The sequence below is a fragment of the Herpailurus yagouaroundi genome, unplaced genomic scaffold (assembly GCF_014898765.1).
Source record: "Herpailurus yagouaroundi ecotype Mexico unplaced genomic scaffold, PumYag 67641, whole genome shotgun sequence".
NCBI classification, from domain to species: Eukaryota; Metazoa; Chordata; class Mammalia; order Carnivora; family Felidae; genus Herpailurus; species Herpailurus yagouaroundi.
This window is the reverse complement of record NW_024420442.1, coordinates 6,432,959-6,451,004: the sequence shown is the minus strand read 5'-3', so window position 1 is coordinate 6,451,004 and position 18,046 is coordinate 6,432,959. Positions and strand designations below refer to the sequence as shown.

The 18,046-nt window shown below is 38.3% G+C and overlaps 1 protein-coding gene and 1 pseudogene across 13 annotated transcripts in view; one reads left to right on the top strand and one right to left on the bottom strand.

Moving 5' to 3' along the window:
• Positions 1–18,046, top strand: part of THOC2 (THO complex subunit 2) — a 120,309-nt gene that overhangs the window by 100,737 nt on the left and 1,526 nt on the right. For 4 of the 13 annotated variants that reach the window (XM_040467947.1, XM_040467943.1, XM_040467940.1 and 1 more), the window contains 7 exons: positions 1,113–1,244; positions 6,090–6,227; positions 6,570–6,639; positions 6,722–6,879; positions 9,556–9,632; positions 10,112–10,157; positions 16,646–17,573. In XM_040467947.1, the coding sequence (XP_040323881.1) occupies positions 1,113–1,244; positions 6,090–6,227; positions 6,570–6,639; positions 6,722–6,879; positions 9,556–9,632; positions 10,112–10,139 (603 nt within the window). In that variant the 3' untranslated portion in view covers positions 10,140–10,157; positions 16,646–17,573. Of the gene's footprint in view, positions 1–1,112; positions 1,245–6,089; positions 6,228–6,569; positions 6,640–6,721; positions 6,880–9,555; positions 10,026–10,111; positions 10,158–14,609; positions 16,365–16,645; positions 17,574–18,046 lie in introns of those variants that run through there. The other 9 variants (XM_040467951.1, XM_040467950.1, XM_040467948.1 and 6 more) reach the window with 8 other exon arrangements.
• On the bottom strand, positions 16,356–17,277 carry LOC121025439 (tyrosine-protein kinase Fer-like; annotated as a pseudogene).

Sequence of the window (18,046 nt, the reverse complement as noted above, 5' to 3'; positions counted from 1 at the left end):
CCGATGTGTGCCTTCTAAGAAGGAGTCTTGAAAGGAGTTCCATTTTAAAGTCTCCTTGGTGATCAGTTCTCCTGTAGTTGTGTATATTCAGTGAGCATGCAGCTTCTGTTGTATCTTCCCTTGGAGGTTTGTTTATACCCATTGGGTTCCCAACAAGTTGAACCTTGCGTTACGATAAAAGCAGATGTGGCATCCAATCCTACCACCCAGCAAAGAGAAACCCCAGGCATTCAACTGCAGCACAAAATCGTGGGTGTAGCCTTCTTGAAGACTCAGGGTAGCCATTCCTTGCTCCATATTTAATTTTAATTCTAAAGTCATCTAATTTCATGGAATCTTTGAATTTGCAGTACGTTGAACTTTTAAAACTGTAAGTTAACTAATTCTTCATCAAGAGCACTGTGGTGGAATACCGTAATTGATTTCTTTCTTTCTTTCTTTCTGTCTGTCTTTCTTTCTTTCTGTCTTTCTGTCTTTCCTTCTTTCTTTCCTCCTTTTCTTTTCTCCTTTCTTTTATTCTTTTCTCCTTGCTTTTATTCTTTCCTTTTCTTTCTTTCTTTCCTTCTTTCTTTCTCTCTCTCTCTTTTTTCTTAAGTGCTTTTTTTGTGGGAGGCATGAGATTCACCACCAGAGGCACTTTGCAAAAAAGTGATTACTCTTTTAGACAATACATGTTGTTTTCTTGTTAATATAATGCCACTGAGTTTTTTGGGCTAGGTTTAAAAATGCGTGTATTTATAGTAGAGTCATAAGTAAAGTAAAATTTGAAACCTCCCAAGTAAAGAAAAACTATGAAAACATAAGCTAACGTTCTTCCACAGTGACCTCCACTATTTTAGACTTTCTATGGAGGGAAAAAAAATGTTTTGTTTTCTTAAGCCTTTTAACTTAACATTACCTATAACTTAAGTACAGTGTTATGAAAAATGTGGCATTGACATTTATTTTTAAATTATGAGCAGATAAAGATTTTTATTTGTTATTACATTGAGTACATATAATTTAGTTATTTTTTTAACATTACAGTTCCATTACATGGTTTTGCTTTTGTTTTTTATTGTTGATATTCATATTATAATTGACATCATGAGATTTATCCTCACAAGAAGTAGCTGGTTTATTTCCAGGTTACAGCCATACTTCCCAAAGTTCCTCTGGGTTCTGAGAACTATGCCAGCTCACCTGTCATCTCCATTCATTTTCTACAGGACAGTCTCATCGAACTCAAGGAGTCTTCAGCAAAGGTTTGAGTCTTTTAAAATCATCATGCCTAAGTAAAACAAAAAAAAATTCTTTACTTCATTTATTTAGTAGATACCTTCGCTCTAGTAAATTCAGTAAGCTAGTAGAATAAGCTTTAAAAATAACTACCACAAACTGAAACAATGGATGACAACGGTCCTTTTTAATGAGATTGTTACCAAATGCGCGTAATGTGGCAACACTTCCATAATATCTCTCTGCTTGCTGTGTTATGCATTCTTTTATGTTTCAAGATCTGGAAATACGTTTAAGGTTTGGGGAAGGGGTTGTTGGTTTGTTTTGGGGAGTAGGCTTACTTAATTTCTCAAAACAAATCTGTCAGGTTGTTTTCTGACGTTTTAGGACAACCCAAAAGACCAGAAGAGAAATTTGATGCATTCATGTAACTGTTCTAAAAACCGAGCCCATTCCAATCCATAAAATTCTATATTGCCTCTGCCGAGGTACCCTTTTGGTAGTTGTAGCGTAATATCAAGAAATATGGTTAATGTAAACTAATCATTCTCTTGGAGGGGAATACTCAACTTGATGGTTGCGTGTAATTACATGTCAGTATTAATTCTTGCCTATTACTCTACTTTCTTGAGTATTCTTCTACTAAAAATAATGTGTAGTTTGTGTATCTTACTGCAGAGTTCATTTCATTATTGTAGTTGAATTGTCCATTGTTCATGTTATTTTGTCTACTTATTATAATATTTGTACCCTCTTTCACTTTGATTTTCCACTTTGCCTCCTCTTAATACCTGCTAAGTATTATTTCTTACTGGTGGGCCAACACAAAACGAAATTTTGAAACAAAGCCAGTTGACATTACTAACTGCTTTTAGATATATACCTTTATAATGAAATGTCTGTGGATATTGGGCAAATAAGCACACATTTTTTAATAGTTCAGGTTAGCCAGTGTGCCTTTGTGCTGAAACTGTAGCATTGTTTTTAGAGTATACTGTATCAATCAAAAGAGTATTAGCTGTACTGTGAATGCTTGCTTTTAAGGTAAAACTTTTTATTGGCTAAATTGTATTGCAATATAGTTGGTTTTCATAACCAGTTTGGGATTGTGTATATCAGTCTTAACCATCAGTGGCTTGGTGTCGGCTATTTTAAATTCATTGGTTAACATTGTTACCTTGTGAGTATTTATTTCCTGAAACATACTTTAAAGCAGTTTGAAACCTGCTGTGATAGTTAACTGGATTTTCTAATCAACGATGAAAATGATGGTTCCTTACATTTGCAGAAGCCTTTGAAAATAAAACATGTGAGATAAACATGTTATCTCATTTCATGTTCATAACAGTGCTGTGAGGTAGATAGAACAGGAGGGTAGTGTCTTTTTGACAAATAAGAGACTAAAAAAGTTCTTGATCCTTTCCCAGTGGCGTGTAACTTGTTAGTCATACCAAAACTTGGACTAAAATTAAGATGATCTTCAAGTATTCCTACTACAATGAAAAAAATGGCACACACACAAAAAAATGTATGGTCCCTTGATTCTTAGCACCCGTTTCAACAGTAGTTGAAAGGAGTTCCTAATTCTGTTAATGTGTTTGCCTTGTTTTTAAAATTATACTACTACAAGTCAATCTCCCTATCCCCCTTCAGAAAAAGATAGTGATTTTCTGGGTATTTAAAATTCAGTAGAGTTATTCCACATTCAACCAAAAATTTTTGAAAATGGCATCTGAATGCACTTATAAAAATCAGGTGACTCATACCACTTTTCAGATCCTTAGTGTTTGGTATGGTAACTTGGTGATGTGATTAGGTGTTCAATAAATATTTGAAATGAACTCTTATGCTTTTGGACTTTGGTAAAGCATTCAAAGGTTAACTGGTCTGCACAGTAGTTGATGTTGCATTTTTCTTATATGTCTAGGAAGGTACAGTAGCATATGAATGTCTTAGAAAAACAACTTTACCGGACTTTGATCTCTAAAATTGACCATCTATATAAACTCACCGTTTCTGGGTAGCTTTTCCTTTTTCAAGGATTTGAACGATGTGTGTCTCTTTCTTTCGTGTTGTCACCCATACATATAAAATTGTTTCTGTGTGTTAGTTTAATTTTTTAGTTATGCTTTGTCCCTGGGATCCTCTTTTTTTTTTTTTTTTTTAAGTTACTTTCTATTTTTGCTTTCTAATCCATGGTAAAAGTAATACATGGATTTGACTTTTCAGGTGGATTAAAGGGAGAAAAATCTAGCTTAATATCCAAATCTTTTCTGTCTGTCTACCTTCCACCCCCAATTTCCAATTGGCATACTTCCAGTTTGGTCACTCGTGTTTTCACCTAGCAATCCTAGCAGCTGTATTTGATGAAGAAAGTGTGAAAAGCAGCATCCTCCTTTACCCAAGCTTCTCTATAATTTAGGAGGGCAGCAGTAACCATCCTCAAAACAGAATTCAGGTTTTAATTTTGTTCATCTTAAAGCAAGGATTTATAATCAAATGGAAGCCTAGAAGTGAGGCCATCTTTATATACGGTAGCCTTAATAAAGTCAGTGTGGCAGTGTTAACAGATTGTGAAAATCAGTCCTATTGTTTTTTGGACCCATTGATCCCAATGTCAAGAATAAAAGCAAATCAAAAGCACAGTCCAACAGCGCTATCTGCAGATCAATTTAACAAATCATTAATTTTGTTTGGCAAACAAGTATTGAGTACTTGATGTGCACAAGGCATTAGGAAGTATGTAAAAGTGAGAAAGACACATTAATGAGCTCCCCTACCATACTGGAAACTGTGTTATGGGCAAAAATAAGTGACATGAAATTAATAGGGAATACTTGTCACAAAAAACGTTGATACAGAATAATCAAGAGATCACCGCCAAGTGAGTTGCAGAATTGAGGGATGATTGAAGTGCTGATGGCTTTTGAGCTGTCTGTGAAGGTTAGTAGGGTTTTAAGAGATTAAGATCAAAGTGAGCAGCCATTGTGGTCAAGAGAACTGCTGGGATGGACAGGGAGTTAGGGAGCCACTGGTAGCCACAGCATAGAGTGTATTGAGTTTGCCCATAGCAGGATATAATTGTGCAAAGATTGCGAAGAGCTTGGAAATACCTGAGCTAAGGAGTATGCATTTTATTCCACAGGCAACGAGAGACTGCCTGTTATTGTGGAAAAGAGAATATTGTGATCAGAACTATTCTTAGAAGGGTAGGAAGAAGGAATAGGGTTAGGTATGTTCCTAAACTAAGAATGTATTGGTTTTTCAGTTCCCTGCAATACAGAATTCAAGTTAGGCACAATTAAAAACTTTATTCCTTTGGAGGGTGTGTGTGTGTGTGCATGGGTGTGCTTGTGTGTACTTATTTGTAATCACACTCCCCTCCCCCCCCACCCCCCGCTTTTTTTTTTTACTTTTATCAGGAGAATGAATACTTCCCTTAGAGAAATCTTTGAGTATTGCAGGAATATATTATTTCTTTTGTCTTATCAGTTTCATACGTAATATTAACTTAAGATATGAATAAACCTCACAATTAGAAAATCTTGAAGTGTTGCTTAGGGCATTAACCCAGCAAGAGCACCTTTCGGACAAGCACTTTTATGACTGTTTTTCATTCTCTTACTCTTTGTTATTAATAAACATTTTGTCTATTTCAGTTGATCATCAACTTTTAAACACTGACATTTTAAAGAATCTACTTCTGCATTCCTATGGCAGTATTTCTGACCAACTGAATTGAAAATATTTGGTGGTGTTAAATAAGTGTTTCTTTAATTTTCAAATGGATGGTTGTCTTTTTTTCATGTATTCCTTTGAATACCAAAAGATTTCCTCATGTAAAACTATTTGACTTTTGACTCACTATTCTTTTCATTCCTAAGGTATATCTAGGATTGCGTAGTTATTGTAATGAGTTATATTTTGTACACTGCTGCCTAAGACTTGTAATGTCTTAAATTGAACATAAGCTTATAGCACAGTTAAAAATGCTGTAAGGGTAGGAATCTGATTACTTCCTTAATGTTTTCTAGATTTCCATATTCACTAGGTTATACTAGTGAATTATACGAGATTTCCATATTTACAACTTGCATAAGTTATTAAGATTATCTCTTAATTATTTAGGTAGTGTAGTTTTGATCTTTGGCTGTTTATTGCCTGTGGGCCTTTTTGGTAGAGAAAGAATTCATCGTTTTTCAGTCTTGGGAGTTGTTTTATCATCCTCAGGTGGCCAAATTGTTTTCTGAGCCATTAGAACCAGTAAGAGAAATTTCCCAGTTGTGATTATTTGGTAGAAATTGGAGTGCTTTAAGAAGTAGGGAGTATGCAGCCTTTACATTTATAAAAATAATTTAGGGTAGTGTTTACATGGTATATGTAGAGGCAGAAAAGACTTATTAGTCAAGTCCTGGCTAGGTTTTTATACTTTTGCTTGCTGTCATTGGTTGCCTCCTAAGTGGATGGCAAAACTGTTTAAAATTTCCATGATTGTGTGGAGGTTTGTATTTTTTTCTTAACAGTAGAGAAAGCCCAGACACTTTCACATACGGACTCCTGTAGAGGTAGTGGTTATAGATCTTCACAACAGAGCTATAAAAGGAACTGTCGCTTGTAGATTTACTAATGAGTCTCAGTTAAGGCAGGAATGAACTGATTGAGTTTAAATGAATAATTTTGTAAGGCCAAGAATTGAAGTCTTTGCATAATTTGTGCCATGTTCTTTTATTTCACCTCTTGTAATCCAGACAGCTGACCAGTTTTGACTTTGGGTCTAACTACCAGTTGTCTTTCATTAAGTAAACAGTCAAGCAGGTTATGCCGATACTGGAAAACTAATAATCTTTAGTAATATTGCCTTAATTTAACAGCTCTACCTTAATCATACTCCTCCACCACTGTCCAAGAGTAAGGAGAGAGAAATGGACAAGAAAGATTTGGACAAGTCGAGGGAAAGATCCAGAGAAAGAGAGAAAAAAGATGAAAAGGACAGGAAAGAACGGAAAAGGGTTTGTAATTTTTTAAAAACTAGTTTGGAAAGCCGTTATATCCTGTATGGTGGTGTGTTTGTTGTCTTTTTTGAAGTACTAGTTTCTTGCCTGGCAGACTGTTAATTTAGTGTTTAAACTGATATTTTCACCCGAAAGTGTGTTTGAATCTTCTACGGTAATACGGATCTTCAGCCAAATAATCCCTGCCAGCTCTGCCTGTCTCTCATGTCATTTTGCCAAGTGTGGGACACTATTGGCAATACTCTCCGGTGCTAGTTAGCTGTGCCCTTGTGTAAAAGTAATATTTTAAAACAAAAACATAACCTCTTGATCAATGTAGTTCACACTTCTTGGTTCTAGGATCATTCAAACAATGACCGTGAAGTGCCACCGGACTTAGCCAAGAGGCGAAAAGAGGAAAATGGAACAAGTAGGTAGATTTATTAATACGTTTGAAGCAATCATCAAACTGAATTGGAAAAGGCTTTCATGATTCTCTTTTGTAATTTTAGTGGGGGTTTCAAAACACAAAAGTGAAAGTCCATGTGAGTCTCCTTATCCAAATGAGAAAGACAAGGAAAAAAATAAGTCAAAATCTTCAGGCAAAGAAAAAGGCGGCGATTCGTTTAAATCTGAAAAGATGGATAAAATCTCCTCCGGTGGCAAAAAGGTAAATTGGGAAAACAAAGGGACAGAACGCTTTTTCTTAAAAGTTTGACTCTCTGAATATTAGCACATACGGAGTTTTTTGGTAATCTGATAATCTCTTGTTAATTATTTGAGGGTGGGAAGAAGAGGCATTGGGGGAGGGCAGTTTATCTGGCAAATTCGAGCCAGTACGGTCCCAAACAAATTACTGGGAGAGTAGAATTAGTTTATCAGTGAAGTTTCCTTTTCCTTCATTTCACTCCCACCTACTTCTGTTCATTGACTTTTAGCTTTTCCTTTTTGTTTTCTTCCCCCCCCACTCCACCAACAGTGATTTTAGTTTCTTTACATTCATGAGGTTCAAATACGGTCACATGTATTCTCCCTGATGAGTAACACTCTCATAAAGTCTTTATTAATTGTGATTTTTAAACATTTTTGTAACATTTTCTCCTAATAGACTTAATGTGTATGCAACTCGTATTTGATTTTCAAACTAAGTATAGTGTGCATTCTCTTAGATACTCATGGATGATATTCAGAATACATTTCCTGCATCTACCATAAAGTAGGCAAGTCATTATTAAGGTGTAAAGTGTTTCGAAAGCATTATTATGCTATATATAGTCATAGTTCTTTTTTATCTTTTGTTTAATATTTTTTTAAAGTTTGCTTATTTTGAGAGAGAGCGTGCACGTGTGCGCAACTGGGGAGGGTCGGGGTGGGGGTGGGGGAGAGAATCCCAAGCAGGCTCTGCACCGCCAGCACAGAGCCTGATGGAGGGCTCAAACTCACAAACTGTGAGATCTTGACCTGAGCCGAAGTCAGATGCTTAAACCGACTGAGCCACCCAGGCGCCCCTGTAGTCATAGTTCTTAAAAGCAGTTTTGGAAAATTATAAGGTGATTGTTTTAAAGTCTCTATATGCTTTAAAAGTGAGGCTTCTCCTTTTAAATAAGTATTTTTTTAATTGAGGTAAAATTCACATAACATAAAAATAATCATTTTAAAATGTACAATTCAATGGCATTGAGTATATTTACGGTATTATGCAATCAGTGTAGCCAGTTCCAAAATGTGTTTATCACTCCAAAGAGAAACTCCATGCCTATTGAGCAGTCATTCCCAATTTCCCTCCCCTTTTAGCACCTGCCAACTACCAATCTGCTTTCTCTCTCTATGGGCTCACCAGTTTGGGATATTTCATATAAATGGAATTGTATAATAGTGTGGCCTTTTGCGTCTGACCTGTTTCACTTAGCACAATATTTTTGAGATTCTTCCATGGCGTAGCATGTACTGGTGCTTCATTTCTTTTTATGGCTAAATAATATTCCACTGTACGAATATACCACATTTGTTCATCCATTTGTCAGTCGATGGACTTTTTTGTTGTTCCCTTTGGCTGTTGTGAATAGTGCTGCTATGAATGTTTGTGTGCTGCTCTGAAGTGTTTGTCTGAAGACCTGTTTTCAGGTCTCTTGTCTGTATACCCAGGAGTGGAATTTCTGGGTTTTATGGTAATGCCATGTTGAACGTTTTGAGGAACTGACAAACCATTTTCCACAGTGGCTGGACAGTTTATGTTCCTGCCAGCAATGTACGAGGGTGCCAATTTCTCTACGTCATTGCCAAGACTTGTTATTTTCTGTTTTTTTAATTTTTATTTTTAATTACATTTTTAAAAAAAATTCTAGCCATCCTAGTGGGTGTGAAGTGGTATCTCATCATGGTTTTGATTTCACATTTTCTTTTTTTTTTTTTTTAATTTTTTTTTTTTTTCAACGTTTATTTATTTTTGGGACAGAGAGAGACAGAGCATGAACGAGGGAGGGGCAGAGAGAGAGGGAGACACAGAATCGGAAACAGGCTCCAGGCTCTGAGCCATCAGCCCAGAGCCCGACGCGGGGCTCGAACTCATGGACTGTGAGATCGTGACCTGGCTGAAGTCGGACGCTTAACTGACTGCGCCACCCAGGCGCCCCGATTTCACATTTTCTTAATGACGAATGATATTGAGCGTCTTTTCATGTGCTTGTTGGCCATTCATATACCTTCTTTGGAGAAATCTCTTCAGATGCTGTGGCCACTTTTAAATTGGATTGTCTTTTTGTTGCTCAGTTGTAAGACTTCTTTATATAGTCTGGATACTAGACCCTTATGAGCCGTATGGCTGGCAAAAATATTTCCTCCCATTCTGTACATTGTATTTCACTTTCTTGATAGTGTTCTTTGATGCATGAAAGTTTTTATTTTTGATAAAGTCCAGTTTTTTTCTTTTTTTTTTTTTTTTTTTTTTTTTTTTATTTTATTTTATTTTTTTTTAAATTTTTTTTTTAACGTTTATTTATTTATTTTTGGGACAGAGAGAGACAGAGCATGAACGGGGGAGGGGCAGAGAGAGAGGGAGACACAGAATCAGAAACAGGCTCCAGGCTCTGAGCCATCCACCCAGAGCCTGATGCGGGGCTCGAACTCACGGACCGCGAGATCGTGACCTGGCTGAAGTCGGCCGCTCAACCGACTGCGCCACCCAGGCGCCCCAAGTCCAGTTTTTTTCTATTGTTGCTTATGCTTTTGGCATCATTAAATAAGTTTTTGAAGAAAAATATGTGACTGGTGGGTGATAAAAAGGGATTTTGAGCTGATTTTTATATTTGGTTTTCGCTTCCCCAACTAATTCCACCATTCCTTATAGGAGTCCAGGCATGATAAAGAAAAGATAGAAAAGAAAGAGAAACGGGACAGTTCAGGAGGAAAGGAAGAGAAGAAACAATATCCTTTTCATCTTATTGGCATATTTAATCAGTGTAATGGAAAGCTTTGATACTGGTCATGTTTAGAATTGTACCCTTGTAGTACGTGGTCTGAATAAAGTTGAAGGGCTTAACTAGCCTTTTAGTAGTCTCTTCAGTTAACCCTCTCAAGTATATGAAATGTGGAAGGGGGAGACTTGGTATGTTTTCTTTTTAACTTCTGTGGTGACTGAGGTTGTTTTACGCCACCAAGATTCTCTCTGGCTGTATTGCCACCAAGAGGAAGAAAGGGAACAGAGAGTCCTTTGGGCTGGGGCGCGGGGAATAGAAGGGCAAGATGATGAAGCAGATGAGCAGGGCTGGTAGAGGTTGAGGCTACCAGGCTAGTCAGAGGCGAGTAGAACCGCGAGCTGAAGGATTGATTGCACTAAAAGTTGAGACACCATTCCTTTCTTGTTTTGTTTTTTCAAAGTTGTTTTCCCTTAATTTGTCATCTACTCATAAGTCCTCGGACAAGCACAGATAATGAAGACTTTCAATCAAGGTGAGTGTTCTCTCACCTCCTTTCGTTTAAAGGGAGAGATATAAAATGAGGTCTGATCATGCTGAGGAAACTAGATACGTTTTGCAGGCTACAACTAGAAGTTTGCACCTAACTGTAATGACCAGGTCTTTGGGTATAGATGTAAAATAAGATTCACAGTTATTTTTAAACTGTTTTCATCTTAAGCTTGCTGATTAGCCACACTGTTTTTTTTCTTAGCACCAAGATATATTTAAGAACATCTGGCTTTCTCTTCAGCACTCATTCCCGTCTTCTCTGGATAATTATTTACCTTTTTTAAGTACCTATAGCCTTGTAGGTGGTGCTGGCATCTGCACTTTACAGGTGAAGAAATGGAGACTCTGAGAGGTTAAGCTGGAGAGGCTGACAGAGATCCTCGCTGGCAGAGCCAATATTCAGAGCCTAGGTTTCCTTGACCTTTAGTGTTCTGTTTTCCTTTTTGCCTTTTCATGCGTACGTGTTATCCAGAAATTTCTAGGTTTCTGTGCCTCATTTTCTACCACAGCCCATGTTTTTGCAAGGCCAGAAAATACTGTCTGTGCTTTTAGTTCTGGAATTTAAAATATGCAACTTTGTTTTCAAGGTAATTATGCCTTATATGAGATTTAAAAAGTGTTTAACCATCTTAAATAAATGGTATGTGGACAGTAGTTCACTCTGTCTTAGTGAAAAGAGTGTTCAGAACCTAATACAGTCTTTTTTGAGCACTCGGATCATCTGAATAGCTGTTGTTCGGTGATGCCTTAGGATTATTGAGATACGTAGGCTGCTTTGCCCTCTACGTTTAATGGCTTGAGATGACTGTATTTGAAGGTCTTGACTTTGTGGTAGCTCCTTTTCTTGCTTCCCTATTAGCAGTCACTTCCTAATGTATGCTTCCTATCTAGACCCTCCCCCTAACATTTGCTGCTGCTTTTATGAAACCAGAGAGAGAACCAAGGCTGTTCACAGTTAAATTAAGAGTCAGAAATGTAGGAAAACCCGTTCTGTATTAGGGTATGAGTTTTAGGGAATGGGTTTTGTCCTATTTATTTTGGCCGCAGGGTGGGGACTTGAGTTTGCCAGATGGGTAATGTCCTGATGGGTGGTGTGCCTTTCCAGCTTTGTTATTGTCTGCTTGTTATCTATGTAGTAGAATGGGGTAAATGAGAGTTAGGAGAGAACGTTGAGAATTTAATAGACTTTCTTTAAAATCTTTAGGAAGATTGCCCATTCCTCAGTTCAAGTCATCCTCTCCCCCAACAACTAGCTGTTTTCCCTAGTGAACTATAAACTCTTAATCTTTCTTCTTTTTTTACTCTTCACTTTACTCTTTCTTTTGACGTTTTGCTTTTTAAAAAACTTTTTTTTTCATGTTTATTTTTGAGAGAGAGTGCGAGTGGGGGAGGGGCAGAGAGAGAGGTAGACAGAGAATCCGAAGCAGGCTCCAGGCTCAGAGCTGTAAGCACAGAGCCTGACATAGGGCTCAAACCCATGAACTGTGAGATCATGACCTGAGCCGAAGTCGGATGCTCAACTGACTGAGCCACCCAGGCACCCCTTGCTTTTTAAAACTGCTTGCTTTCACCTGGTCTCATTTTTTAAAATATTTTATTTATTTTTGAGACAGAAAGAGACAGACACAGAGACAGAGTGCAAGTTGGGGAGGGGCAGAGAGAGAGAGGGAGACCAGAATCTGAAGCAGACTCCAGTCTCCGAGCTGTCAGCGTAGAGCCCGACGTGGGGCTCGAACTCACGAACTGTGAGATCATGACCTGAGCCGAAGTTGGACGCTTAACCGACTGAGCCACCCAGGCGCCCCTCGCCTGGTCTCCTTATTAAAGAGAAGGAAAAAACCTGCCACTTATATCTTCATTAGGAATGAGTCAGCCATTGTGACTGACCACTTTCACCGTGATTCTATACATCTCTCTTCTTTACTCAGTACCTAAATATTATTCTTTGGCACATGAAAGTTTTACTGCAGACTTCTTTGAGTTCTTACTCACATGGGCCATGGATTTGTACTTTACCTCTCTCTATACTCTTTCAGGACCAAAGGCATGAAAGATTGGCTTGGGTGTTAGATGTTAGGTCGGTGGTCTTGTAACAAAGCTTCTCAATTCAGATATCCTTTTACGATACATTTGGCTTGATGTTCATCCTGTTCAATTTCTTCTTGACAACTGTGTCCTATACTTTCTCCTTGGGTAGATTCTGAATTTTGTGAAGCTCTGGTTGATTTTTTCCTTCTTCTGGCTGTTCTGGCTGCCTCTTTTTTTTTAAGTTTTATTTATTTAAGTGATCTTTATACCTCACGTGGGGCTGGAACTCACAACCCCGAGATCACGAGTCCCACTGTCTTGCAACTGAGCCAACCAGGCGCCCCCCTGGATGCCTCTTCCTATTTGGATACATTCTAGAATTGGTCAAGTCTTTCTGTTCTTCTTTTTCTTTTAGAAGTTTCATCATTTCTGATTGGCACCATTTACCTTTAGGCTACTTTAAATCTGCTGCTCCCTGCTTCCTTTTTTATTTATTTAATGTTCAACAGAAAAGAGAACTGCGACACGTGTCGCATTTCCATGATTCAGAGATGTTATTTTTTAAAGTTTACTTATTTATTTTGAGAGAGGGAGAGGGAGAGAGACAGAGTCACAGTGTGAGCAGGGGAGGGGCAGAGAGAGAGAGAGAGAGAGGGAGAGAGAGAATCCCAAGCACGGAGCCCAGTGTGGGGCTCAAACCCACAAACCCTGAGATCATGACCTGAGCCGAAATCAAGAGTTGGATGCTTAACCGGTTGAACCCCCCGGGCGCCCTGTGAAAGATGTTGTTAATTGTTGGGGCGCCTAGGTGGCTCAGTCGGTTGAGCGTCCGATTTCAGCTCAGGTCATGATCTCGAGTTTGAGCCCAGCGTCCGAGCCCAGTGTCGGGCTCTGTGCTGAAGGCTGAGTCAGGAGCCTGCTTCAGATTCTGTGTTTCCCTCTCTCTCTGCCCCTCCCCTGCTCACGATCTGTCTCTCAAAAATAAATGTTAAAAAAAAATTTCTTTTTTTTTAATGTTATTAATTGCAAGATTCATTGTTGGTTTCTAGGACTTTTTTTTTGAGTAGGATGGATAGGGAAATGACATTGATTTGTAAGTATCACCCTGATTTGAGAAAAAATAAAGTGAGATAAGAGATAAGATTAGAGAGAATAAAATACATAAATGTGACCCAGATTAAATTCCTTCCAAAGTCTTCTGTAATCTTTTCCTATCTCATAATTTTTATTGGTAAAATCCTTTTTCCTTGTTCTCTGAATCTTCTGTTACTTGTTATTACTAACGTTTTTGTCCAAATTTATCTTATCTCCTTGATTTAGTCTTTTGAACACTACTAGCTGCGTTGCCTTTAACTGTTCCCCGTGGTTTAATCTCTAAGAATTCCTGCCTATTAAAATTTGTCTCTTACAACAATCCTTTAGTTTCTCAGTATTTATTTGATATGTGTGGTCCTCAGTTCATGAGTGTCAAGGTTAGCTAACTTTTAAGAGTCCTTTGTGAGCCAGACGCTGTGCTGAGGCTTGCTCCCAGACTTTGAGAAGCTCAGTCTTCTTGGACTTTAATTTTTGATTTCAGAGAACATGAGCAGTGAAGCGCTACCCTGTCCGTCTGCATTTATAGTGTCCTAACGCTCCAGTTGTGATCCCCCACTCCATCCAGGCCCAATCGGTCTCCGGTTCTTCTCTCACCTCCAGTATCCTCCTTGTAACCTGTTTTATCCTTTAAACCCAGGGTTGCACATTCTTAGCCCCAGGGCAGAATGTGGCTTGTTAGTGTATTTTCTTGGCCTCACACAATATTTAACATTGTTTTAATTGATTTCCTTTAAAAATCAGAAGAGTTGACAAAATCCGAATTTCCACTTTTCTCGAAGAATTGGAATATTTGGCAACATTGTGTCCTGCTAGACCTGCCTAGGTGCTGGCTACCTCCCCCGCCCCTTATATAGAGAGTGGGTCTTTTTTTTTTTTTTTAAATAGTTTACCTCAATCAGTCCCCACCCAGTTGACTTCATTTGTTTCCATTACGAATTAGCCTCTGTAAACCATTGATTTTGCAATTCCTGTTCTCAGCCTTTTTTCTTTAGTCCATACTTGGAAATTGACTTCCTAAGTGCTCAGAGATCGCTCATTTTAGGAACATGTTGCCATGGTGAGGCACAGTCCTAGGTACTTGTAATATGTGTTGGAGTGGGGAGTGTGCGGTTAAGTTTCTTTTTCAGTTTCCCATTGCTTACATGTGGGCATGTCAGTTTGCCTAGAGTCCTAGCCACAGATTCCTGTGTAATGTACGAGTATGTTAACTTATCCCCCTCCTTCGATTCTGATCTTGTTGAAGGCAGTGACTTCATCCTTTCCTTCTAATCAAACAACGAGGTATTTTTCTTTATTACCTGCTATGTTTCAGATACTCTGTTAACTTCACATGGAGAGCTATGGACAGAAGTATTACGTATACCTCTTTGGGATTGATGAGAAAGAGCATTGACTTTTTATTGCCCTCAAAAGGTGGTTCACTTTACTTACAGTATTTGATAGTACCCTGTTTAAAAGAAGTTTTCTTTGTATACTGCAACACATTTTTTGAGGGCGGATTTACATGCTTTTATTTGGGTCTATGTAGTAATCATTAAATGTGTTAGAAAGTTTGTTAGGAGATTGAAATGATAGACACCGACTATTTTTCTCTTTGTTACCATCACTTATACTCTTTAATGGGTGTGCATTCTTTATACTGCTATTCGTACGTACCAAACAATTGGGCAGAATAGGAGGAATTTTCTCTTTTCCTTTTTTCCATTTAAGGCAGACCAAATGTTGACTAGGTGCTGTGCTGTTTCTATCGGGACATAGGCATGAGCACTTAGAAGAGGGCTCCCATGCCACATTTACCTCTGAGTGTGACTGTCCCTTACACGTGCCATTATCTTAAGAGACACCCCTGGGTGTGCTAAGATTCAGTTCATCAGAATCCCAGTTTAATTCTGTGTTACATTTCTCTACATGAAACATCTTGGGAAGTGTGTTTATTGTGATAAGAATTCCTAGGTAGCAGTGTAAGGACAAATGAAAGGAGTAAAGTGGCATTAGGATGGTTGTCGCTGTGTCTCTCTCCTGTATCTTCTTTCTTCCTCATAAATGTTCATTTGACTTTCTGTCAGCCTCATCCATACATGCCTTTCTTCTGCGCGCGTGCGAGAGAGAGAGAGAGAGAGAGAGAGAGAGAGAGAGATGGAGGGAGGGAGGGAGGGAGAGGGAGAGAGAGAACTAGGATCACGAAATCCTGACCGTTTCAGAAACTCGTGAAAATGAAGGTAACTAAACTCTCAGATGCCTCCTTTGAGGTGAAGACACTTAACCAGAAACAATCTATTTTGTGGGCTCATATTTTATAGTTTCTCTAAAAAAAATTTTGTTGCCATTAAGAGGGCTCTTTTATGAAGAATCTATGTACTATTGAAACATTTCTTTAGGACCTTTTTGGTGAATCTGATCTTAGAGAGAGAGAGAGAGAGTGTGTGTGTGTGTACGCGCGTGCATAAAGACATACCTCTGGTAAGAAGGCTGAATTTATGTTTGCCTCTCTTCTCTACTTTGATCACCAGTCTAGCTGTACTTTTCTCCAGACCACCCTACTTTTCAAACTTGCTTCTTGCTGTCACAACTCTCTATAAAGTAACATTATTTGAAGTTGGCTGCCTCAGCTCTGAGAGGGTGTTCTTTGAGGGCATTCCATGCATGGTTTTCTGACGCCCTGACAAAGGAGGGGAGGGTATGCTGGAGCATCAGGGAGAGTGCAACCTTACTGATACGTCAGGGCCTATTAATGGGGGTGCTGGGGGGAGGAAAGAAAAAAACCTCAGGATGTCCTGTCCAGATAATACCCAGTAGAAAGTGATGTTTACAGATGTAATCTTGTCTTTCTGCAAACATGGTATTACCAGTGCAGTTTGTAGCACCGATAGAGCAGAGATGTCTAGGGTGGGGGACAGACGACCGGACCAAAGCCCGAAGTAGAAACTCTGTGAGAAACCTCCACTGTCCTAAGTGTGAAAAAGATCTGTGTTATCTCTTGCATTTAGAGTCTGTGCTTTCTTGTTTACAATTGTTAAAGTGGCACATGTTTAAAAAAATAGTAAATAAAAAAATAATCTTAGGAGAATGTTCTGGGTAATGTGGTATAAGCGCATGGGTAATAAGAAGAAAATATTACTCTGCCGGAAGATAGAGTCCTAAAGGCTGAGTTTGGCACTGTTTCATCACTATATGACTTTCTTCTTGATGGCAGTTCTTTCTGAAGTTCACTGAACTTGGGGTGGTTTTCAAGTTTGTAATCCCAGCACTTCAGCATTGTTTTATAAATACGCTCTGGACATTGCTGAGAGACTGACATCCAGTATCTTCTTTCCACTTGCTCTTGTGCTTGCTGATTTGTCATTCCAGGGTATGGACAGACCCCTAAGCTGAAGGTCTCCCAGAGGAGGATGCCAAAGCTCCATGCGTCACTCTCAGAACGATATCTCCCATAATTAAGAGCTTCTGGTGCTGTCCATTTAATGGGAATCTGCTTTAAGTCAGAAGATGAATACACACCACCATCCTCTTGACGAGACATTCCAAAGTCACTGATTTTCAGAACATTATTTTCACCTCCAGGCAGTTTCTTGCAGCAAGGTCCCTGTGTATACAATTTTTACTCGAAATTCGCCATCCAGAAGCAGCATCTAATGAAAATTTCACTAACTGTTTTAGTTCATCCTTCTTTCTCAGAAGGGAGAGGAAGTCGCCTCCTGGAACCAATTCCTTAATGACATAGATAGGCTGTATTTGTGTGCAAACTCCTATAAGTTTGACAATATCAGGATGATTATATTGCTTGAGGATTTTGGCATCTTGTGAAAATTTTAATTTCAGTTCCCAGGAAAGATCATCTTTACATGTTTTAATGGCAACAGCAGTTTTATCCTTTAATGTGCCCTTAAATATATGTCAGCAAAAGTTCCCTTGCCCAGTAATTCTCCTACTGTGACATCATCATGACTGAGACCCTCATTTCTTATTCTAGTTATGGCCATCCCGATACCACGATAATCTCTTTATTGCAACACTTTTTTTTTTCAATTTGAAAAATTGAGATAAAATTTATATGACCTAAAATTTGCCATTTTAAGATGGTTTTTAGCATATTCGCTATGTTGTAGCCATCGCCACTAATTCTGGAACATTTCCATCACCCCCAAAAGAGGCCCCATACCCGTTAGTAGTCACTCCCGGTTGGTTCTCCCCTCCCCCCAGCCCCTGGAAACAACTAATGTACTTTCTGTCTGTATGGATTTGCCTGTTTTGGACATTTCATAAAAATGGAATCATGTGATGTGTGGCCTTTTGTGTCTGGCTTCTTTTACTTAGCATCATGTTTTCAAGATTCATTCATGTTGTAGCATGTATCAGAAATTCATTTCTTTTTATAACTGAATAATACTCCATTGTATGAATGTGTACCACATTTTGTTTATCCATTCATCCGTGATGGACAGGAACAATGATTTTTAAGTATTAAAATTGTAAGTTCAACATTAGTGTATCCACAACTATAATTGGTAATGTCAAGGTTATACATGGTGTGAACAGAATGCTGTATAGAAATGATGTGTAAATTATTTGTCAGCATTTCATGCAAGTGTGATTACTTTCCAAGGCTCTTCTAGCTCTGGTTTTATGAAATATGTGAATGTAGTATTTTCGTCAATAAAGTTTAATGCTTTAAGCATTAGTTTAAAATTTGAGAATAATGTTAGGCAGATATGAAGTTATTTGCCACATGTTGTAATGATCATGTTTTGA